General features: G+C 36.9%; 3 protein-coding genes across 4 annotated transcripts in view; 1 reads left to right on the top strand and 2 right to left on the bottom strand.

Annotated features, from left to right (window-relative positions):
- Positions 1–7,789: 7,789 nt before the first annotated feature.
- Positions 7,790–8,721, top strand: zdhhc22 (zinc finger DHHC-type palmitoyltransferase 22). Its single transcript, XM_067368371.1, has 2 exons — positions 7,790–8,345; positions 8,435–8,721. The coding sequence occupies exons 1-2, from the start codon at positions 7,790–7,792 to the stop codon at positions 8,719–8,721; spliced, it is 843 nt and encodes a 280-aa protein (XP_067224472.1).
- A 4,750-nt stretch (positions 8,722–13,471) lies between these two features.
- On the bottom strand, positions 13,472–18,249 carry cipca (CLOCK-interacting pacemaker a). Its single transcript, XM_067368235.1, has 4 exons — positions 18,116–18,249; positions 17,506–17,604; positions 16,346–16,515; positions 13,472–15,535 (listed from the first exon to the last, which is right to left on the bottom strand). The coding sequence occupies exons 2-4, from the start codon at positions 17,549–17,551 to the stop codon at positions 14,714–14,716; spliced, it is 1,038 nt and encodes a 345-aa protein (XP_067224336.1). The 5' UTR covers positions 17,552–17,604; positions 18,116–18,249; the 3' UTR covers positions 13,472–14,713.
- A 2,500-nt stretch (positions 18,250–20,749) lies between these two features.
- The window catches only part of pgfb (placental growth factor b), a 29,673-nt gene continuing 24,502 nt past the window's right edge, over positions 20,750–25,920 (bottom strand). Inside the window, exons 4-7 of one of the 2 annotated variants that reach the window (XM_067368237.1) lie at positions 23,462–23,541; positions 23,237–23,266; positions 23,090–23,152; positions 20,750–21,958 (exon numbers count right to left, since the gene is read on the bottom strand). In XM_067368237.1, the coding sequence (XP_067224338.1) occupies positions 21,937–21,958; positions 23,090–23,152; positions 23,237–23,266; positions 23,462–23,541 (195 nt within the window). In that variant the 3' untranslated portion in view covers positions 20,750–21,936. The remainder of the gene's footprint in view (positions 21,959–23,089; positions 23,153–23,236; positions 23,267–23,461; positions 23,542–25,920) is intronic. The other variant, XM_067368236.1, reaches the window with a different exon arrangement.

Below are 25,920 nucleotides of genomic sequence, written 5' to 3'. Positions count from 1 at the left end.
TGAAATGAACTTGAAATGATGATCTATGAGTGAGATACTTTAGCGAGCATGACACCTTACAAAGAACAAAAGCTACATGAAATACTATATTAAATGCTCTTTACTGTATTATTGTAGTTGTTTACATGTTGTAGTTTGATTATATTGAAGCAATGCAAATAATGAAAAAACATTAACTTTATGAGCCTTTAATGGATTTGGTTTATATAAATATATGAATATAAAATAAAGTAAAGTAAGGTAAAGTAACACTGATTCATTGATGTTTTTAATCAGAAGTGTTTAGAAAATGAAAACCAAACACAGGAGGAGAATTTGCCTGCTCATTTCAGAGATCCACCACACACCACTGTATATAAGAGCCAGAAGTTTTCACCCCTCCAATGCAACTTGCAGAGCAAAAACCAATTCAAGCAAGGTGCCACTAATATTTCTCCTATAATGTGACTATTAAGAGAAAGAGACATCAGCCAAGAGCAGGTGTTCATTCTAATGATTTATGCATGATCCAATTATGAGCTTCAACCAAAATTCTGTCACAAGTGCAGTGACATTTCGACTACTGTTAATTGCTTTATACAGTCAGTGTGGTAATCACGCATTGCTGAATATCATTCCAAGATGCTCCATTTATATGTAAAGTAGATGGAAAGTGGAAAGTGGAGTGGTTGCTGGAAAAATGGTGCCATAACTGTGTCTTATCCTTAATAGTAAGATGGACACTGGCCATTGATGAAGACCGCAAATGTCAGGCATTTGTCACTCGGTGGAAAAACCATTGATTTACAGATTACTTCTTTCTGAAAGAGTCTTGCAAATGCCAATGAGGATTAGAATCTTATTTTCAGCTTGATATAACTAGTGATGAGGTTGTTTGCTCTTTTAAATGTAATACTGTAAATACCAGCATAGTTGTTTGTCAATGTATGTTATGTTTTGACAGCAGGTGTGCAGATTTGTTACTGCTTTTTTTCTCCCTACCTGCCATTTTTTTATTGCTTCATTTTTTAAATCTGGGATGAGACAGATGCCCTGTTGTTGTGGCACAAAAAAGATCTGATTTACACTGAGGACTGATCTTATCACTGTGTCACACCTGGTTAGGACATGGAAGAAGACCATGTTAGCTGACTGCCCTAACCAGCAAGAGCCTGCCGTTTCATTAGCAAAAGGAACACTTTGGTCAGCTAGCTTTACCACTTTAGTTTTCTAGTGAACAGCATGGTTACAGCAGAGACCAGTTGTTGCAGTGATGTTTACTAAGAAAAGCAACATATACCAGTGTTAGCATTAGCATACATTAGCCTGCTCTGAACAGAGCACAAACTTCACTCTTCACAACAGCAGCAACCCTGGCATTCTGCCCTAACAGAATCCTTTTTTAGATGCCAGTATAGCAGAACATTAAAGGCCCACTGAAGAGTGTTGGAAGGCGCAGCATTATTCAATGTGTTGACGTAATTTCAACTGAAACAGGAAGACAGAGCGATATATCAAACATCCCCGCCCCTTTTTTAAAATAGCCAATAGCGTTTTGTTTATGTTACAGCTTGCCAGAGCCATTAGACTCTGTAAAACCTCAGTTTCCTTCTAATCGCTAACCGTTTCTTTTCCTAATGTCCTTTATATCGCTTTAATACACAGTATTCTGTGCAGAATTCAAATGGGTCCGATGCCTTTCGTGGTCTGTGCCGACTCATGCATATCTGTGCTCTCGTGTCCCTGGACCAGAGCAGACTGCTTGTGTTGTGGCGGTTGATGTGACACTAACGCGAAAACGGACGTCAATGGAAAGCTTATTTACACTGTGTGAATCGTTCCCTATTCTTTATATAGTGCACAATGTGCCATTCACCATGTGGAAACTAGTAAATGTGTAAACAAATGACAGATTTCAGCCGCAGCTTCAGCGTCTGTAAGCGTGTAGGAGGGGGCGGGACTTCAGATTCTAAAGAGCATTTTATTGGACAGAAGATTTGACGAGAAACTGAAGTGCGATGTGATGTCATGAAAATCCGTGATCCATTTTAGCGGAAGTGAGAGACTGTAAGATTTGAATGCTTTTATCTCCTAAATGCGAATTTTGTCATTGTTTTGGAACACACCAGCTTATTCATAACCTTAAGGCTAACATATTCATACTAAAAGCTAAAAAACTTAAATTTTGACTTCAGGGGGACTTTAGCCGGCACACATTTCCCCTGGCTCATATTGCTCAAACACATAAAATAACACAACTTTCTACTTTTATTATTCTCCTTCAGGCTCATGCAAAGCATGCTGGGTACTGAAAAACCCCTTGACAACAATGTTAAAATAAGTGTGTAAAAAGGACTTTTTATGAACTCTTTGATCACAATTAATAATAAATTGATAAAACAAATAGCTAAAATTGATTAAATTTTTTTTAAATATTGTTTTTTTTTCTGCTAAAGAAAAAGAAGACATTACATTAAAACATGTTGTGCATTGTAACATCGTTTTCATAACAATTCACACTTCCTCCCAGAATTCTCGTTTCCATTTTGATGGTTTGATGAATTTTTGACATTTTACTTGATGTATTTTTGCTTTTAATCACAATGATTATTCTCATTAGATTCTCACCGTATCACTTTTTTATTGATATTGGCATAAATTAAAGGAGGTACACAACAAATACTACCATGATTAGATATCTAATAAATGTCTATACCTAAAACATATTTAAATAATAATATATTTAATAATAGTTTTATATCAAAGCATGAATACATTTTATTATTTTGCAATACTGGATGGGGAAATCCACTTAAAGGGTTAGTTCACCCAAAAATGAAAATGTTGTTATTAATTACTCGCCCTCATGTCGTTCCACACCCGTAAGACCTTCGTTCATCTTCAGAACACAAATTAAGATATTTTTGATAAAATCTGATGGCTCAGTGAGGCCTGCATTGACAACAAGTTAATTAATATTTTCGGATGCCCAGAAAGCTACTAAAGACGCATTTAAAACAGCTCATGTGAGTACAATGGTTTAACCATAATGTTATGAAGTGATGAGAATACTTTTTGTGCGCCAAAAAAGCAAACAAAATAACCACTTTATTCAACAATATCTAGTGATTGGCAATTTCAAAACACTGCTTCATGAAGCTTCGAAGCTTTACGAATCTTTTGTTTCGAATCAGTGGTTCAGAAAGTGAATCAAACTGCCAAAGTCACGTGATTTCAGTAAACGATACCAAAGACTATAAAATAACACACTCCGAACCACTGATTCAAAAGAAAGGATTCGTTAAAGAAAGAGTCGTTATTTTGTTTTGTTTTTTGGTGCACAAAAAGTATTCTCGTCGTTTCATAATTAATTAATTAATTAATTCATTCATTCATTCATTCATTTAATTAAGCAAAATATATTTTTTTCTTTTGATTTTATGTTGACATGACCTGCACGTTCATAACAGGTTTGAGATTCACCCTCTACCTATTAAAGGTGCTCTAAGTGATCCTGGGTGGAGTAACTTCCTGTTGACGTTTGAAGTGTTGTCAAACAAAACAGAGGCTAGCTAGACCTTCCCTCCTCCTCCTCCTCCCCCTCCCCTCCGTGCTTCCTGAAACAGTCATGAACGCGCATTTAAAATCATTCTTGTCAGTTATTGGCTGGAGCATGTTTATTATGTTTCGTGGTCCAGACTGCACCAGTTTGTTTTTATTGCCATTTTCGGAGGTTGTGGCGACTACAGAGACCACGTTTTTCTACAGAGTGTTCAGGGGACAGGCAGCTAGCGGATAGTGAGGAGATGTTTGCTGTATGTGACAAAAAATGTTTTGGCCTAAAAACGCGTGGCATCGCTTAGAGCACCTTTAAAGTAGTAGGGTACAACGGGGCTAAAGGCGCCTTTGATTTTATTTCCCTCTAAACCACTAGATGGCACAAAAACTTGCCGCAGCACTTTCCTAAATGTCCGCTTTTCAAAATGGACGTGCAAATTTGTCTGATCCTTGATGCGATCGCGGGCAGCAATGCAAAGTTGATTTTGAGGTAGTTTGATCTAATATTTGATGTTTTTTAAAATGTTGTTGATTTAAGTAGCAAATGAGAATCGATTAAATTAATGTTTGTATTTTCAGACAAAGGTCTTCTTAATGGTTTTCAGTTTTGTTCAAGGTAATTCAAGCAATAGTTTTTCAATAACGGAAGAATATGTAAAAGTTGGGGTAAAGCGCCCCTGCTGTTGGGGCAAAAGGCACAATAATTAACATGATAATGAATAGCTGGCTGACTTTTCCATTTGTGACGTAACATGGTTAGATTCAGATGGCAAATATCATATATCAAAATTGGGTATCCATCTTAGAGATAATACCCATATTTAATGAAACAACCATATTTTAAAATATTATATAAATCATATAATAAAATATAATTTATTGTTACTAATGTAAATCTATATTAAATATTATGGGATCTCCTTCAATGCTTTCAGGATTTTACTTTTTAAAGTAATTTTGTTTCCCATGGTTTTTAAGGTGTGCCTTTAACCCCGTTGTACCCTACTTTTTGATACTCAAAGGGAAGATTAGAGACGACATTTCTAATTGTGAAAGTTATTATGATTATCTGCTTGAGCATCATCATCTCGGCTTCTTGGCAACAGCGTGGAGAAATCTATCCGCCCCCATCCTCTGATTTGTAACGCGCAGCTTTGACTTGTTCCCCATTCAATATATTATCCAGACATTAAACTCCCTGCTGTCAACATGTGTGCACTAATACAGCCATTATCATCAGCAGCAGCAGAGAAAACATAACTTTAGAGAGATAATATTAGGATCTCACAACAAATGCACAACGTGCGCACTCCCGAGGCACAATAAAACAACGGGGCTCCCGGTGATGTTTTACACGAGACGGTAAACAAACAAGCCAAAGGAAACCAATCTAATACCATCACAATGCCCGTGTACACACCTCGAACAGTTAAATTATTAAAGTATCACCCCCTCCTCTATATGCTTAGCACCCAAGCTGTCTGCTGCAATAGCGTTTTAAAGCTACAACTGTTACAAAACGCCCACTTTTAAAGTTCAGAATGAATGATTGAATCGTTTGTTGAATCATTTCTTAATTAAGAACAGTTAATCGGAAGCGATGTGAATATAACAATAGCGCGGCTTACCTTTAAAACACCTCCTGTGGTTAATGTCCGGTTAGATGCTTCTGTCTGTCTGCATCAGCACCAGCACACACGGGGAGCGCCCAACGGCTTAGGGACCGTGTGTGAAGTGACACTCCATCAACAAACACGAAAACTAAGGGGTCATGCGAACTATAAAGTTTTTGACTGCGTATCACAGATGTGAGCTTGTAAGCATGGCGCACATTATAGAATGCTAACTTTGTCTCAAAGCATGATTTTGTCTATTTAGGGAATTAAATAAACGTATCTGCTAAAAATAAGCGTTGGTTTGCACTGCCATCTGCTGGTGAAAGTTGTAAGTGCGTGTCGTTCATGCATAATAATGAATCAACATGCACATTGTGGAGGAAACAATATGATGTGTACATATAAAATATGGATATACAATCTCAAAGCCATGCAAAATAATAAATAAACATGTCCCTAACACACGTGTATCTATCTATACAGGTTTGTCTGTTTTTCAAGTGAAGCTGGATGATGATGATGATGCTGTACCCACACCAACAGGCGGCGGTGCTAAACCACTGAGACACCTCGCGAACAGATGCGCTCAGTATTACAGAATTATAACTCATTTACTGTTTCTGAATGAATTACATGTGGTTTATCTCCTAGCAGCGTGAGGGAGGGATGAGCTGAGCTCCAGTGCTGATACGACGACGGCTCTTCTGGTCTAACCGGCGTCAGGTAACCGAGCAACCGAGCTCTTCCTGTTCAACAATAAGCGTCTGTTACAAAGATATGTTTCAGGCCTCATAGTTCCTTAATCTATTCATCACAAACCCTGCCTATAATGTGTTAGTTTGTATCCGAATTGACGTTTTGATATGTATTAGACCTCTGCGAATTGTTTTAAGATCATCACATCCTTTTTCTCACACCATTGTCTAAAAAAACGCAATGCATTTAGCTTCATGATCACTAATATGAATGTAGCCTATATTTACACCCTATACAGGATGTAAATTCTGTGCCGTTTAATAAATAATGGTACGTTGAGATCCCTATATGAAATCTTGATATTAAAACGATTGAGTGTTTTAGGGTTATGATCCGTTCATTGATAATATGTTGTATAAAAGCTGATGTGTGCATATTTTTTCCATGTTAAAAGTTTAATGTGCAGAGATGTCTATATATTAAGGGTATATATTCCTAAATATATATAAGGTAAACACTGTAGCTGTCAACACTGTCCTACTTAGCAACATGGACTCAACCAATGGCATGAGTTTGGGGCGGGGCTATCTGTTTTGCCAACCAATGGAAGACCGGGAAGTATTTGGGAAACATGTTTAAAATGCACATTATTTCTGCAATTCTGCAATGCACAAATTACATGCATCACCTATTTTTTTTAAATGATTTTTCCAATTATTTATTGATTAATTAATCATTTATTAATATTTAAAGGTGCCATCGAATGAAAAATTGAATTTACATTGGCATAGTTGAATGTACATGGAAATGACATACAGTGAGTCTCAAACACCATTGTTTCCTCCTTCTTATATAAATCTCATTTGTTTAAAAGACCTCCGAAGAACAGGCGAATCTCAACATAACATTAATATGTATGCCCCCAATATTTGCATATGCTAGTTCAAAGCATTAGACAAGGGCAGCCAGTATTAACATCTGGATGTGCACAGCTGAATCATCAGACTAGGTAAGCAAGCAAGGACAATAGTGAAAAATGGCAGATGGAGCAATAATAACTGACATGATCCATGATATCATGATATTTTTAGTGATATTTGTAAATTGTCTTTCTAAATGTTCTGTTAGCATGTTGCTAATGTACTGTTAAATGTGGTTAAAGTTACCACCGTTTCTAACTGTATTCACGGAGACAAGAGCCGTCGCTATTTTTATTTTTAAACACTTGCAGTCTGTATAATTCATAAACACAACTTCATTCTTTATAAATCTCTCCAACAGTGTGTAATGTTAGCTTTACCCACGGAGCACTATCAGACTCATTCAGAATCAAATGTAAACATTCAAATAAATACTATACTCACATGATCTGATGTATGCATGCAGCATGCATGACAAACACTTTGTAAAGATCCATTTGAGGGTTATATTAGCTGTGTGAACTTTGTTTATGCTGTTTAAGGCAAGCACAAGCTCCATCGACGGGGACCATGAGGAATTAAAGGGGGCCGCAGCCTGAATTGGTGCGTAGTTAATGCTGCCCCAAAATAGGCAGTTAAAAAAATTAATAAAAAAAAATCTATGGGGTATTTTGAGCTGAAACTTCACAGACGCATTCAGGGGACACCTTAGACTTATATCACATCTTGTAAAAAAACGTTCAATGGCACCTTTAATATTTCCAAGCTTTTTCGGCCACACATGAAGACAGGTAGGCCTATTCTAGTTCAGTTCGTTTGAACTTGCTTGATACTTTCTGGCACAGTATCTTTCTATACACAGCCAGTCAAATGTATGTTATATCCATTAAAAAGCTGTTTCTGTTCCTAAGTTTACAGTTTCTTTCATTATTTTTGTAGTGGTATTTTTCATAGGGATAAACTGCTGATAACGAAGCCAAGATGAAATGTTTTTTTTTTTTATTATTATTATTAACAGGCATGTTGTTCAGGATGGTAAAACTCAGACTACTCAACACGATTGCACCAGCATACTTCTACACAGCAACCGTGGTCACATTCGCCCTCCACTTCCTCCTCTTCATGCCCACTGTATTCCAAAGGCAAGATGTGATGTTAAACTCCACCATGGTGGCCCACATTGCCGTCTTTCTATTCTTCATGGGGAACGCGTTGGGTAATTACACAATGACTATACGGTATCCATCTGAGAGTGCCAACGAGACAGTTATTCCAGTCTGTTCCCCCGACTGCCCAGACAGAATTGACGCACACTACCTCCTGAATGGACGCCACTTCTGTAAAGTGTGTAAGAAAGTGATTCTAAAACGGGACCACCACTGCTTTTTCACAGGAAACTGTATTGGGAATAGGAACATGCGCTACTTTATTATGTTCAGCATCTATACGTCCTGCTGTTGTCTGTATTCATTGGTAATTGGGGTGGCGTATCTTACGATGGAGTACTCCATTTCCTTTGAGAACCCACTGACATTCCTCACTCTTCTTCCCCTGACAACAGGCTACTTCTTCCTTGGTAAGTTTCAGACTTGCTTTAGGATTTCTTGATTTTTGTCTCGCTTTGAAAATCCGGAATAAGACAATTCTTTCTTTTATTCCCTTCAGGTTTGATTTCAGGTCTCCAGTTCTTTCTGGTTGTAATGCTGTACGTCTGGCTGGGTATCGGACTAGTGAGCGCCGGTTTCTGCTGTCAGCAGCTTCTACTCGTAGCCCGAGGGCAGACCTGGTGTGAGCTGCAAAAAGGGTATTTGTCGGAGAGTCGCGGTACCTGGCGTGCCAACTTGACTGATGTTTTTGGTTCCCGATGGGCTCTGGGCCTCTTCCTGCCAGTTCAGACTGTCGAGACTGTACCTGGAAACTGGCAGGTCTACCATGATCACAAACATGACTGAAAACCCTATCAGTGTGTTTATTATAATTTGACCCGTGTGGACTAGATATTATGTGTGATAAGGGCTTCAGTTCATCAGACTTGTATAAGCCTAAGCAACTGATCTACCTTTTTATTGGATTTCTGTCATCACTGCGCAAATTAGGAGAGCGTTATGTCACATAGATGTGGTAACCCCCATATCTATGTCCATCAGCGCTGTACTGAAACTCAATTTCAGCCCTAGTTCAGGGCAGCAGTGATTAGCTGCGGTAACATCAGAGAAGGAGGCCAGGATTAAAGGATGGATGGGTTTACAAAAACAACGCACACTAGGTAATCAGCACACTGTTACACAAGTGGCCTACTAAATTGTGGGTGACTTTTACTTTAGTTTGATTTTGAATTTAATTGGAAGTTGGAAAACAGGAAGTTGAATTGTAATTTAAATTAAAATTTAAAAAAATTAAACACAGGTAATGCATTGTGGGAAACAAAGTGTTTTTCCACCTTGGTCCACAAAAATTTATGACAAAACTAAATACTTAAAATAAATATACAAAGTACACCACCCTTCAAAAGTTTCAATACTTTTATTCAGCAAGGATTCATTAAACTCAAATGTGACAGTAAATACATTTAGAATGCTAAAAAATAATTTCAAAATGAAATAGTGCTGTTCTTTTGAACTTTATATTAATCAAATGCAGAGAAAAATTATAGTTTCCACAAAAAAAATATTTAGCAGCAAAACTATTTTCAACATTGATTTTAAAAGTTATTTAAATTTGTAATAATATTTCACAATATTTTATATCAAATAAATGCAGCCTTGGTGAGCATAAGAGACTTCTTATCAAACTTTTAAACGGTAGTGTAACGTTACACTCCCCCCCTCAGGAATGTACACTACCGTTTAAAAGTTTAATAAGACCTCCACCACAAATTACTTGAGGAAATTAGCAAGAATTAAGTGAATGCACTATTTAAAAAGTCAATTGTCTCAGAAAAACATCAAAGACAGAATGAAGTTTTTGGCAGACTAACGTTATGGGAAGTTTGATTCAGAGTTGTGTGGAGTGATGAATCACAATGAAACACGAGTTGCATGGTGATGCTTCAGAGCGGTGTCTTCAAACATCTGCTGAGAAATATAATAATAAATGCTTCCCTACCACTGTGAAGCATGGAAGACGAGATGTCATTGTCTGGGAAGCCTTTTTAGCTGCTGGTATTAGCAAAGACTAAAGATATAGAAAGATATCGCGGAATACGTCCCGCCTTCTAAGTAAAATAGCCAATCGCTAATTGATAAAGTCATTGCATCACTGCAGCTGCCATTAGAAGCTCTTGTTCCCATAGAAACCTGAGACTCGCTCTTAGGACTGCACATGCGCATTGGCTCATCTAGCCTCAAAAATAAGCTTTTTAACGCTATTTGAGCATAAGAAACTACATTAATGGGACAGTTCATGTCAGATGTTGTTGCTAATTTGAAATATGTTATTTAATTGTGAGTTCGCCAAGCAGTTTTTGAGATTTCAGGATTCCCTCATTCAGATAGATAGTACTTGGATGCCCGAAATAGCTGTCCAGAGGCGTTGCAAATATGGCGGCCGAATGAACAGACCTTACTTGAAAAGGACTTTGGTATTAGTAAGCTACTTAACTGTGAAAAGTCAATTAATGCTTTGGAGTATAAGAAAATATTGCAGAATGGCTCAACCTGGTCAGAGTCCAGATTTGAACCTTATAAAGAATATTTGGTCTCACATTAAATGCAAGTGAACTAGAAGACATTTTTCAACTACTCATGAACTGTTTGAAGCCACATGGCTTAAACATTTAAAGAAAACAAAGGGGAAGGCTTTCCTGTACTAAATTACTTTATCCACAGTATTTTTGCAATTCTTGCTAATTTCCTGACCTGTGATTTGTGGTCAAAATGGAAAAATGCACATTTTAAAAGGCTAAATAGCCATTTTTGGCTGGGTCCTTTTTTGTTTTTGCCCCGTCTTTACAAATTTAAATTCCTATTTAAATGTTACAGTTACAGATTAACTTCTTTTAATTTCAATTCATTTTAATTCCACTTCCATTCAAGATTTGAATTTCAGCATCCTATTTGCTACCTCAATCTAAATTCAATAAAAATTGAGATACTGAACTGGAATTTATATTTCTGGATAGAGCATACACTGACTTAGGGGTGTGCAATATCATGATTTTAGATTGTGAACAATTAAAATTTTTCCACAATCTGCCTTTGAAGAAAGATCGTATTATCGCTCTACAGTGCACAGTCTATAGTTGTATCCCAAATGATGCACTATACATTATGCACTTATACACTATGTACTTATGCACTAGGTACTCTTCCATGTAGTGTGCAAATTTTATAAGGTTATTTTGTCATTCAACATCGGAGTCTAAAAGCCCCTTCCCCTCCGCTACATAATTAATGCTGCGACAGTTGAGTGCATGAAGTGTCCAACATTCCACACTTTGCTTTGTTCTGTTAATTTAGTGCATTATCCGGGTATTTAAAGTGCACTTTTTCATTTTGGAATTTTCAGTGTTACAGACTACTTGCACTATTTATACTTAAAAACGTCATAGAATAGTGCATAAGTATGGGAATTGGGACGCACCTTATCAGTTACAGTTCTGGCGCCCCCATCCCAATAGGTGTGTTCTGTACAACTTGAAGCGTTTGCATGCAAGTAGTTAAACATTTTTCGCATGCTGTTCTGACGTAAGCTTTTCTGAGCGCGTAAACCAAAAGCACATGCATATCAAAAGCCTGTCACACAGCACGCAAGTACTGAACTAAGTTTTCTTTCGCATCTTATTGTGATTAAACTGTCAAATACACATAAGGTTTACATAAACACAGTTGTTTATATCTTAAGTCAATGTAGACTGTTCAGATGCATGTGTTTTAGTATGTTGGATCTGTGCATTAGGTCTTAAAGTGACAGCAGCCTAATAAACCTATTGCCGTCTGTCATTAATGTTAATCAAAAAGAGAAAATCACTCACTGCTCTTGACTGAATAATTTCAGTAGCTTTAAGAATCAGTGTATAATTAATTCATACAATGAAGTCTATGTAGTGTTTTATTTTTAAAATTTACTCAATTTTTTGAATGCTACTGTTACAGTAAATGCACCTACTGGAGCTGAAACTATTAATGCACTTTTTATTTATTTGTATCTTATTTTAATTTATATTATTATTTAATTATTATTATTAAATGATTATATATATATATATATATATATATATATATATATATATATATATATATATATATAAAATATTTAATTATTATTTAATATTATGTTATATTGTTATATTATAATAATAATATATTTAATAACAAAGATAAAATAATAATACAATTTGATTGTATCCCCCTCCCCTACTTTGGCCTTAATGGTCTGTCATTCTTTTTTATTTTGATAACTTGTAAGGCTAAATTTCTAAAATATGGAAATTAGTTTGGCTGTAGAGCTCAGTGACTTGCAAAATAGTCTTAAAAACCAACATGAAAAAGAATTGTGATAAGATTGTGGATCGTGATCCTGTCAGAATTTTTTTTTATATATATATATTTTTGCCATAAACTGACTTGACAAACAATTTTTCTAAGCAAAAATCTTTAAAGTAATATCCAACACGGTTAAAGTAATTAGAAATAATGGAGGGTCACACTAACCGAAACCCTCTTATAAGATAGTAATCCACTATTAAGTTTCATGTCAGTGTTTAAATTATTATAAGTGCACGCTTGTGAGTGCTGTGCTCTCCACCCTGTTTGATGTTTTGAAACATGGTCCTCAACATCCTTTGAATTGTGAGTCATATCGTAGAGAATCTGGGTAGATTAAATGGTAAGCAAGCAATCAGTTCTTGTAAGCTACATGTTGGATGCAAAATGGGCAGGAATAAAGATCTGAGTGACTTTGACAAGGGCCAGATATTTATGGCAAGCGACTGGGTCAGAGTATCTCTGAAACGGCAGTGCTGTTTTGGCAGCACTCAGAGAACCAGCAGCAAAGGTGGTCATAATGTTTTGGCTTTGCTGGGTTGATTACTTACAGTAATCTGTAGTTGGTTACTGATTCCAAATTACAAAATTGTAGCTAGTAACATAATCCATTACAATACACATTTATGGTAATATATATTGTGACTAGTTTTTGATTACTTTTGACCTAACTCATCTATCACATTGTTTTGAATTGTGTAACTTATTTACTGAAAATAGGAGTACTTCAGGTACTACTTTAGGTCAAAGAGGTTCAGCAGACAAAAAAAGTTGGGGAATCCCTGCATTGCGTGTAAATATGAAATGTAGGAGGGCTTTTTTAAAAAAAAAAAAAAAGGAACATTTAAAAGAAAGTAGTAGAGAATCAATTAATTATGAAAAATTGAAAAATTTACTGCCATTGTGAGAATAACGTAATCAATAAAAAAGTAACTGTAGTCTGATTACGTTATTTTAAAACATAATATAATCTAATTACAAGTACTTAATTTTATAATTATTAAACATTCTGATTACACATATATATATGTGGGTGTGGTTTCCCTTTGTAAACAATAAAATAGTTTTGGAGATCTTCAATCTTCAGCTTCAGTCTTAAAACACATTAAAACATGATTTACTGAACAAATTGTTCAAGTTTCAAATAACCAAGCTACAGTTTGAAATGTATTTCAAATGCCTTTATTTCTGAAGGCACATAAAGTCAAATGACACCTAGAGAATACAAAACTTCACTTCAGTACAATGCTAATAATAAACAAGACTATTGCATAGATTTCTACTGAAAAAAAGTAGTATCGGGTCTGATAAATCAACACAATTTATATTTTTGGAAAGCAAATACAAATGCATTCCACAAAATGACAACAGAAAAAAAAAAAACAATGTAAAATTTGTACAGCAAAGTACACTAGTAGAGTGTACATGCTATCACTTACGTGCATTCATTACTCCACTACTCCTGATCAAGGCTTATTAGTACCTGCTTTCCCAAACACAATAAACCGTCTGTATGCATGCAGTATAACAGATTGCTACAGGGGAAAAATATCAACCAGTACATTTGCCAATTTGCTCATTCGCACCAAAAACCAAATATAAACACTCTCTGTTAAGAATGTAAACAACCCACTTAAGAATACAACACAAGGCATTCAAAATATTAATTACATTCAAATAGACCCTGACTAGCACTAACAATTATAAGTCATCTTACTCTTAAAGTCCATTGGTCTTTCCTATAGACAACAATACAAACAGTAACAAGAAGATTTACTTGAAAATGAGAACACATTATACACATAAAAAATAATATTTATTACAAAGACACCATTACAAATGTTCAAATATGCATAAGGATGATTTCACATTTTTAACTGAAATTGAATCATTATTGTGCACTTAAGTATAATCTCTTCAAGTTAAAACACAAATGTTTGTAATTTGTTAAAGGCATTTATTAGATACAGAGATTAGAAAATAAATGTCTTCCCATTTTGGTGCATTTAGAGCAGAAACTTTTTCCATTTCTGGTGTTCCAAGGCCTCCATTCAATAGCAACCAATTAGAGTAAAATACGGTCAATAGCGTTCTTTTTCAAATGAGAGCACACTGTTCTAATAAACTCTGAAATTGAGTGTCATTTCATTTTTGAATGAATCACTTTATTCAGAAAAAGATGCAGTTGGAACCTAAACATTGTATTTGTATACTTTTGATAAAACCACAAGTATAAAGATGACTGATACTGGATAGATAACATATGACGTGATAAGTAGATCTCTCAAGTCTATTTCCAACTGAGATTATGAAAAGTTGAAAATTTCTTAAGTGACTGATTAGAAATGTGCCTTGTAAGGTCTGAGCAAAGATGGTTATTCCATAAAACCGCATAATTCAACAGTTGAAATATTAATATCTGAACCTGCTACTACACCACACAACCCGCATCTGTGGTATCCTACGCAGAGTCCACCATTGATTCCATTGGCGTCTCCTCACTGTTTCTAGAGTTCTGGAGGATGAGCTGCAATCTGGTCCAGACTTTGGGGTCTCCACTACATATGGCCTCCATGAAGAGGTCAGTCTGAGCCTGCAGACTCTGAAGTTGGGCCTGGGAACGTTTGTTTTGTCGAATAAGTTCCTTTGTGCGCAGTGTGATGCCCAGCAGGCCTGACCGATTCAGAATATTATACGTGTTGCAGAAGCGTTTGCGTTTGCTGGAACTTGGAGAGTTGCCCTCTGAGATACTTTCCACATCACTGCTATGGGTGACTGAGGATTTGGGACACTTCTGAGGGAATGAAGCGAGGAAGGTGTCAGTGCAAAGTGAGAATGGTGAAGTGGTGGTATGGGGCTCCTGAAGGTCAGAAAGCCTGGATGAGGGGTTTTCCACACCCATTTCTTCCAAAGAAGCAATATTAGGGTCTACTCCATAACCCTCAAATGTCTCAGAGTCATCCTGCTTCAAAGAGGAACTGTGGAGAGGTTTATCATTGTAAGAACGTCGTTGATGTCTACCACCATGATTGTGGTTTGCCCTCTTATTGATGGCATTGGCACCCTGGTCGACTGTAGACCAATGTGCAGGGTGTGGGACAATTTTTGCAAAGGTGTTTTGCATGGGAACATGCTTTCTGGAAAGTTTCTGCTTGGCAGAGCTTTGGCCGCTACAGTCACTAGTGGGTATGACTGGCTGTAGGAAAAGCAGCTGGGATTGAGGAACCATATCTAGTGAAGTGTTTAAGCTCCAAGGTTTCAACGCAGGGGCCACAGAGTTTGGCTGAAACAAGAATTATCAATGAACACTTTTGTAAAACAGATCCACAATAACAGGTGGGCCAATGACTTATAAATTTATTCAAAAATTAATTAAAATGCAACTCATTTGTGTATGAAAAAAACAGCTGTACAAGCAGGCAAAGCTTCAAAAGGTTCATAAAGAGATCGTAAAACTAATCCATATGAATTGAGCAGTTTAGTCCAAATTTTCTGAAGAGACTCGATCGCTTTATATGATGAACTGATTGAATTTAGGCTTTTATTCATATATAAACATTCATCAATGCACACATCAGTTGTGGTAAACTGAAGGTCAAGCAATGAAGTTCATTCTTGTGTGTTACACAGCACGTTTAAACTTCTGGAAGAGGTTTGTTCTTGCATGCCAATCAGGTTTGTTTGAGTTTCTGTTTGCTAATCAATGTTTATATGTGAATAAAAGCCTAAATTCAGTCTGTTCATCATATAAAGTGATCGAGTCTCTTCAGAAAATTTGGACTAAATCACTCAATTCATATGGATTAGTTTTATGATCTCTTTATGAACTTTTTGAAGTGTCAAAGAGGTAGCTGTCTATGGAGGGACAGAAAACTCTCAGATTTTAATCAAAAATATCTTAATTTGTGTTCTGAAGATGAATGAAAGTCTTACTGGTTTTGGAACGACATGAGATCGAAGAATTTTTGGGTAAACTAACCCTTTAAGGTTGACCAAAACAATACTATAAGTCACAGATGTGTGTCACGAGCTAAAGCTTTTCCAGAAAAGCAACTATGGAGACAAGAGACAGAGATGTATGAGTGTGTAATACCTGCTTGAGGACAAGGTTGTTCATTACGATCATGGGAGAGATGCCTTGATGTGAGCCAGGAATGAAAGGCACCTGGGCAGCTGTAGGCATGCTTTGTGCTGCAATACTGGTTGGTCCCATGTCTTCAAAATCTGTCTGGTCCAAAGCACTATAATACCCTGAGCTGGCATCTGTGGTGGTAAAATAGTGTTAAAAGTAGAACCTAGTAATTATGTGCAGTTATACACCTATACCAGGTTAATTACAGACCATATTTTATAAATATGGTCTGTAATGGGGAAATTACTTATAATTATACCACTGCATTTGAGAAAGACAAATGAGGCACTTTATTTTGCGTAAAACCATAATACACAGAAAAACAAGGGCCGTGAAAAGACTTTCTCATGTAATCTGAGATTTATTTGTTTATTTATTTTTTAACATCATGCCAACTTTTGTGGCTATTTTCATATCAGGTCTTTAAAATCTATTTTTGAATAGATAAATCTATTATTATTTTACGTAGCCCCACACATGACGTGGCAAAAAAATATGTATATCATGGTCACAATTTACATTACAAATTTGTTCCCATGGTTTACTAAATCATGGCCACATTGTAATAATAATTTGCTGCCTTGTTTCGCCTTGCTACCAAATTTGTAAGTTGTGGGAATGAATTCTCAATTTGTGACTCCAATTTTGACTAAAAGGAGTGAATGAATTAGTAAACATGAACAGGTTTTACTAAAACAAGAGAATTAATTCTTAATTCATGGAAACTAATTGTTAATTCGTGGACAAAATATATCTAAAATTAAGCCGATATACACAGTATAATTTCCCGCATGTCACGTGTAGGGTTACTGCACTTAAACCCTAAAACTATATTATATATTAAACTATATTACTTTGTTAAAAATTTCTTCCAAAGTGTTAACTGAATAATAATAATAATAATAATAAAAGTTTCTCAGAGGGTTAAACCCAGCACAAATCTAATAAAACATGCTTCAAAGAACATGTTGGTGGATCTTCTCCTAATATTAAAAACTTCTGATTGATTTAAAAAAGTAATATATATATATATATATATATATAATTATTCTCCCAACATCTTATGTAACCTCAACAATAAAAAAGTACACAACAGCCAAAAAAATATATAAATGACAAACCTGAATCTTTGTCGATCTCATTGGAGGCTTTCCGTTTGTTGCCCATGTTGGATCTTCTCTGGTGTCCAATTCGTTTGATTTTAGTCCATCTGTACAGCCCTGATCCAGGCAGTGACAGAGCAGGACAGAGCCATGGATTAAATAAAGGAAAGTCAAAACCCTGAAATATGATAGTGTCTAGTGTAACATGAGCACATTTATGACTCAAGTCAATGAAACCTACAAACTGAGTTAAACTCACTTACAGACTAAACATAAGGTCTATTAGTGCAAAACCCATTATCATTACTAAACAGTTTCTGATAATAAACAGCTCATGAATGAATAACAAGCAGACACTGAGCCATGAAAACAAGCCCAAGAAAGCATAGAATAGGTCTTAATGCACCGCAGACAGAACAAAATACATCTCAACATCTTAAAATAGAGCTTGAAATGAACAGTAGCACCTTATTTTAGATCTAGTAGTGAATAGTTTATACATACAAACAGTCTGAATGTCGCGAATCGTTACTGCTGCAGCAGCACCTTATACTATAACCATGCCAAACACGAGACTCTCCCAAAAACACACACTACAACACAAAATCGCACGTTTTTCAATACTCACCAAGAACAATTCTCTTCAAACTCCTTGTCTTGTTAAAGCTTGTTTGTGAAATGACGTCTGACGAGATAAACTAAGCTTATATTTTTGTTGTTGTGGGAACCTGACTGCCCAGAGTGCAACGTGAGTTTACAAACCTAGCTCCGCCTTCGCGGCTGACTTAAATGGCTGTTACTAGGGGAACAGCCTAATCGTCACCTGCTTGACGATGCAAGATCCGCCTTATATTTGCATATCGCCTTCTGATTGGTTCAGAGCTGAACCCTTGCGAATGTAAACGTGACTGTAAAATGTGGTGTGAATTTTTCACACTGTGTGAAATCTGCACTGCAGCGTCAGGAGTGAATCTAGCACGCGCTGCAGCGTCATCAGCCTCTCCATTTTTAATAAAAAAAAAAAAAAGCCACGTAATAATCATAACTATTGTGATTTTTCACGCAGATCAAACGTCAGTGACACGCAAAAAAGGTTGCGTATCGAGTTAGTAAATAAATATTGGATGGAAGTGTATTTGTTGTTATTATTATTTGCCATGTGCACAGTTGCTATGATTAAACTTCTTCAAATGCAAAACTGTAGTTTATTAATAAGAAATATTGTTCCTACATATCTTAACCTGAAACTGATCCTAAGTTTATTTTCTCTCAAAGTCAATGGAAATATTAAACACAAATGTAACTGCTCATTTCATATCACTTTGGCAAGGTGTAACATCAACAGAACTGCCCTCCCAACAGGCCCAGAAATGCCTCTTGGATAACTTCACTAACTCCAACCTCAGGAAGAGTCATAAAAGAACGCCAACAATACTATTGACTGCCAGAATATGTATTGTAATAAAATGGAAATCAACTGGAATTTGGATACTGGGTACATGAAAATAACCTGAAACCTGAAACAGACCAAACCCAACATTATAAAAATATTTCATTGGCTTTATTGACTGTTTTGTTTAATTTATTGACGATGTGCAGAATGTGGCACAAGAACAGATCCATTTACCCTTTAAATTAACTCTTAATATGCTTTACTGTATATGAATGAAATTTAATAATATGAAACATTATTAAAGTGTGATTTTAAAATATGACATTTTAAAACATTTTAAACTAAATTTTAAATCTTATTTTCAATTAGATGTGTTAATTGTATTTAATATTTGTTAACTCAAAGTTACATTACATTACAAGTATATAGACCTTATTTACCAGAGAAAAACAAGCGCGCCGCCATCTTTATAAAATTGTCTTTGAACTTCCGTTTTGCGTTAGCTCTGTACATTTCTATGGCATCACTGTCAAAGAATAATTAGTTGGTTAAGTGGATTTACTTGTTGTAGAAAGTTATCATGAGCGTTATGTTTAAAGCAGATGTCTTAACAAATGTAAGTAGATCGGGGAGATTTTAAAACGCGCAGTTCATTCATAAATGTAATATCGCTGTGGAAATACAAACCGGAAGTCAAAAGACAACGAGCGCAACGCTGAAAAGGGGCGGGGCTACATAAGGTCTATATCCTTTAAATACTGTATATCTAAATGCCATAAATCATAGACACCTTCCACTCTTTGGTCAAAATGAAACGCACATAGACAGACACACACGCACACAGGTTTGTTTTTGTGAATTGTGGGAACATTCCATAGGCGTAATGGTTTATACTGTACAAACCGTATTTTCTATCCCTCTACACTACCCATCACAGGAAACTGCACATTTTTACTTTCACACAAAAACTCATTCTGTATGATTTATAAGCCTTTTGAAAAGTGGGGACATGGGTAATGTCCTCATAAGTCACCCTCTCCTTGTAATACCTGTCATACCCATGTCATTATACACATGTGTCCTGATATGTCACAAAACCGCACACACACACACTGGGTTTCCATGTTTTATTGGGACTTTCCATTGACATCATGATTTTTATACTGTACAGACTGTATAGTCTCCCTAACCCTAAACCTACCTCTAAACACAACCCTCACAGAAAACATTCTACATTTTCAGGCACTGTTTACACTAACCCTGCCCACCAATTGTCTGACTGAGCCAGGCAATATTACAAAAGAAATCTTGCTAATAACAGGATCAGTGGCATGGAAAGTAAAGCGAGTTCAAATCCACAATTTTCTGAACTAATTTTTCTCTCTTTTCCCATCTCATATCAACTCTCAGAGAGGCATTTATTATTTATTTTAAATAAAAATTATCATTTTTTAAAAGTTCATTTAAAATGATTAATAAGCTGTTTTCCTTATGAGGACCAAAAAAAAAAATGTCACCACAAGGTTGAAAATTACTGGTATTACTATCCTTGTGTGGAAATTTGGTCCCCATTAGGGAATACCAAGACCACACACACACACACACACACACACACACGTTTGTTTCTGTGAATTGTGAGGACATTCTATAGGCGTAATGGTAAACTGTACATTCTCTCCTCCTACCCCTAAACCTACCCATCTCAGAAAACATTCTGCATTTTTACATTTTTAATAAAACATTGTTTAGTATGTTTTTAAAGCTATTTTAAATATGAAGACTCATGAAATTTCCTCATATTTCATGTTTGCGGCGTAATACCTGTGTAATACCCATGTCATTGAACAAATTTGTGTCTTCATAAATCACACACACCAAATGTTTCACAAAATATTTTTAATGATAATCAGAAATAACAAACAATAGTCACTCTATTCTGAAAGGTACTCTTAAATTTGTATAATATTAATAGATATTAACAGTATTTTGAAAAACATACAACATTTTTATACACTGGGAATTAAATAGCCCTTTGGTGAAAAATCTTGCATTTATATTTAGGGCCCTACACTCCGTCAGCAGCATAGATAATAATGCTTCTTTGGTTTAATTCCAAAGTGTAGGAAATTCAGTCATTTTCACTGACAAAACAATACAATACACCAACATTCACTCACATCGTGATGAACGTCTGTCTCGGTTCCTGTTGACTGGCCCTTTCAGAGCAAAGTCTTTGTCCTTACACAGTGCACACATCAAATCTTTTATTATTACCAAAGCTGAAATACTATAATGATATATATTATTACAGGATGACTTTTAGATCAGTATTATTATTTGAAGAACACTTTGTGAATGTAATTATTTTATTATTACCACTAGAGGTCAGTATGTCAATCCACTTATTTGATGCTCAAGTCTAGGTCTAAACCCACAGAGAAGCTTTAAAATAAGCAAACAGAAAATACTACATATGAAAACATCACCTAACAAGGTTTTCACATGATTCAACTGTAATACAGTCTAGGCTTAGTTGTGATATAGAATCTAAAGACAGATGAAAATAGAATATCTTTGGCATTGTTTGTTCTGTGGTTCCTCTTATGAACCAATACAAAATGGCTTTGTTAATATATTGATTAATGGAACACAACCTGTTTGGTGGATTTTAATAAATAAGGGGGAAGACTTGGAAAAGCTGGCAGCTAAACCAGTTACACTACTACTACTATACTACTTTACTTCTACTAATGTTATTAATATAACACAATAAAATAACAATCTTATTATATTATAATAATATAAGTCCTTTGGGTTAAAGTCAGTCTCAGATTTTAGTTTGGTCTTCTGTTGTTTTTCTTCTGTAGAGACTAGCACAACAGGAGTTTCCTGTATAGATCACTGCTGACAGAAGCCCCGTCACCATAACAACTCTGCATCTAGGATCGTGGGGTGCAGAGCAGTGGCAGTATCCATAAGTGAATGATGATGATGGTGAGGGTCACACAGAAGGGGGCGGGTGCGCGTGATTGGCTGGCATCACGGCGAGACAGCATTTACCTACGGGGAGGCTGGCACCTGTAATAGAGCACATATCAGCGTAAATGTGCTGCTTACGCTCAGAAAACAGTGCTCTCTTTGTCCTTGTGATCTAAAAAAACCTGTTCTTATCAAAATGTCTCTGAAAGGTGGAGACTTAATTTCAGCTTTGTTTCAGAACCTAGAGAGAGAATGTTCTTTATGTGGTAATGTCTGAAATAACTGGCTTTAAAGTCAAAATGTACATTTTTTTATGGAACATTGCGGTATTATAATGGTTTATCCATGCACATAATTTTTTTAATAATGTGCCCTCGTAATCCTTAATCAAAATAACTTCCCCTCCCTCTTGCAGCATCATCGCTTTTCTTCTCTGAAGATGTTTACTGGCATGAGGGCGGGACAACCTGTCACTCACATGAGATCCACCAATAGCAAACCACAACCATCCAATGATCCAATCAGTGCCCCACAGATAAAATACTGTCACGTCCTACCGTTTCACTCAGATATACATCACAATAGGGAAAAAAAAACATTATTGCAACTTACATTTCGTGTTGACTTTATGTTAAAAATTGATTGAAGTGTCTATTTAAACCCAAGTGCAAATAGCCCACCTTGTTGACAGGTGCTATTTACGCTAACTCCGGCCACCCATTGTCTGTTTGAGCCAGACAAAATTACAAAAGAAATCTTGCTGATAACAGGATCAGTGGCATGGAAAGTAAAGTGGGTGGCGTTGGCTTCGACCCACTTCTGGGTTCTACGTCAGAACGCTGACTCATTATTGACCGGCTCCTGCGTCAGCATCACACACATGCTTCGTGATGCTCACATGTACAGCGTCGGCCAATACTGAGCCGGCGTTCTGACGTAGAACCCGGAAGCCCTGCACTGTGTTTACAATGTCAACAGCATAGGAGAATGACAGGGAAGAGAAGAAATTGTTGAATAAAGTCGTTATTTTTGTTTTGTTTTTGTACACATAGTATTCTCGTCGCTTCATAAAGTTAAGGTAGAATCATTGTAGTCGACCTTTCTGGGCCTTAAAAGTTGCAATGATGTTGCTGTCTATGGGTAGTTCAGAAACCCTTATCTATGCTTATTAGAGTATTGCATTGGTAGTTTAGCTACAAGCTAATGTAAAACCATCAATATTGAACTTACCTGTCACAGTCTTTTGTTCTCTGTTTCTCCTTTCTTTTTCTCCCTCTATTTCTGGGTTTCCATCTACAACAAAATGAATAATCACTGTAATCCAGTTTGTTTGTGTACCAAAATGTAATTGTGTATAATTGTAGTGTGACTTGTTACCTGTCTTGTTTTGTTGTACGTTTTCTTTGTCTTGACATCACAATGTAAGAGAAATCATGCAGTGACAAAAAGAAAAGCGGAGGGACTATTCAGATTATCCACAAAATTAAAAACATTCCATATTTATGTTCAATATACATATCTGTAATAACAATACACAGCTGTATCACAAAATAGCTGTATGCAAAACATGCGGTTAAAAAAATGAATTGATCTTTTCCTTACCTACATTCACAGGCTTTGTGCTCCACAAAGGTCATCTCCACATATTCCTGGCCCTGCTCTGCTGGCTTAATCTTTAATAACTGAAAAAGTCATAATGTTAATATCCATCGCAACTGTGTGCCTGACACAGACAAAACAATGTAATTCTACAGATATAGATACAGGTATTACTTTAGTGAAAAACAAAAAATAATGCCAAAATTACCTCCAATCATCAAGGCCATTTTATATAATGTAATGTAATGTAATGTAATGTAATGTAATGTAATGTAATGTAATGTAATGTAATGTAATATAATATAATATAATAAAGTTAACAAACAAAGTCTTTATTCCAAGTAATAAACATACAGAAGATATCCAGGGAAACGCAAAACCACAACGCAAATCCACATAAAATATAACGAGAACCGACAAAGGACTGAACAAAACAGGGAGATTAAATACAAGATGAACATAATGACTGACAAGTGATAATTATATGTAACCATAAAAACAAACAAGGAGATAATCAGTAACCAAGAAAACCAAAACTGAACTGAGCAGTGAAACAGGAATTAAACAAAACAGAATAAAAATCCATAACCATGACAGTACTCCTCCCTCCTGGAAGGCAAATGCTCATGTCGTAACGAGTACACCTGAGGAGAGGGGGAGGGGTGGTGGCCAGGGAAGAGGCGGAGTCATTAGAGATCGACACCATGGTGGAGCAGACGGTGAAGCTTTGGCTGAAGGCCCAGGCAGAACCAGGGACTATCTAGGGGAGCAGAGAGGCTGATGGACCAGGGTGACATCCACAGCCAGGAAGCCCAAGTTGGAGCTACTAACTCGCAGAGCCAAGGCGGAGACGGAGGCTCAGCAGACCGGGGCAATGACAGAGGGAGTGAGGATGATGGGGAAGCCAGACAGAAGGAGAAGCCGGTGGAGCCGAAAGGGTGGAGGGGCGGAGACCCAGAAGTTCATGGCAGAGGCAGAGTGACAACTGACTGAGGCTGAGCCAGAGGGATGAGGGCTGACGGAGCATGGTGAAGTCAAGGGAACGCAGAGCTGGTGCAGAACTGACGGGCTGACAGGCAGAGGTGGAGACATGAGCCCGGAGGCCTGAGGTGCAGCCAGGGACTCGGCGTCACACTGAGCTGGTGCAGGGGAAGCCTGAAGCAGAGCTAAAGTGATGCACAGAGCTAGCGGTGGGAGCAGAGCAGAGGAGCAGGAAGACACAGGTGAAGCCGGTGCATCTAGGGGACTGGACGGAACCAGTGAAATAAAATGGGGCCAGGAAGTCGGGCGGGACTATCAGAGGAGGAAAGTCTCCAGAGAGGACCGGAGCATCCAGATAGCTGGACAGGGCCGGCGGGAAAAGAGTAGGTTCGAGGGTGGGGACTTGGGAGGGAACTGGATCTGTGGCCCACAGGTCTATCAGGCAGTCATCTGCTCCTGCTCCAAGTAATAAACAAGCAGGATATACATAAAATGGTCAGAAAAAAAGAGAATATCCATTGAGTAGCAGTTCTGTAGGCGAAAATGCCCTGTTGATGCCAGAGGTTAGAGGAGAATGGCCTGACTGGTTCAAGCTGATAGAAAGGCAACAGTCACACAAATAATCAATTGTTACAACCAAGGTCTGCAGAAGAGCATCTCTGAACGCACAACACGTTGAGCCTTGAAGCAATTGGGCTATAGCAGCAGAAGACACAAAGGGGTACTACTCCTGTCAGTAGAGGGACGAGGGAAAACAGGAAATTGAGGCTACAGTTTGCATGGGCATACCAAAATTGGGCAATAGAAGATTGGAAAAGTGTTGCCTGGTGATGACATTAACTCGATTTGATGAGTCAGAATATGGCGTAAAGAACATGAAAGCATGGATCCATCCTGCCTTGTATATATTTTCTTGGCACACTTTGGGCCCCTTTGTACCAACTGAGCATCATTTAAATGCATAATGTTTATGACCACATGTACTCATCTTCTGATGGCTACTTCCAACAGGATAACACACCATAACAATGCTCAAATCATCTCAAACTAGTTTCTTGAACATGACAATGAGTTGATTGTACTCAAATGGCCTCCAGTCACCAGATCTCAATCCAATAGAGCACCTTTGGGATGTGGTGGAATGGGAGATTCGAATCATGGAAGTGCAGCTGACAAATCTGCAGCAACTGTGTGATGTTATCATGTCAGTATTGACAGATCTCTGAGGAATGTTTCCAGGACCTTGTTGAATGTATGCCTCAAAGAATCAAAGCAGTTCTGAAGGCAAAAGGGGGTCCAACCAGGTACTAGCAAGGTGAACCGAATAAAGGGGATGGTGAGTGTCTAATATAATATTTAGAGGAATCAAATGTCTAAGTACATGTGGAAGCCAGTTTCCTTCCCAGAGTGAAAAAAGTAATTTTTAGGTAAATGTGAAAATAAGACCGTCACAACTCTGAGATATTATTATGAAGTCACAA

This window comes from Chanodichthys erythropterus, chromosome 18 (genome assembly GCF_024489055.1).
Source record: "Chanodichthys erythropterus isolate Z2021 chromosome 18, ASM2448905v1, whole genome shotgun sequence".
Lineage (NCBI taxonomy): Eukaryota > Metazoa > Chordata > Actinopteri > Cypriniformes > Xenocyprididae > Chanodichthys > Chanodichthys erythropterus.
Note: the sequence above shows the minus strand (reverse complement) of the source record. Positions and strands in the feature narration are given on the sequence as shown.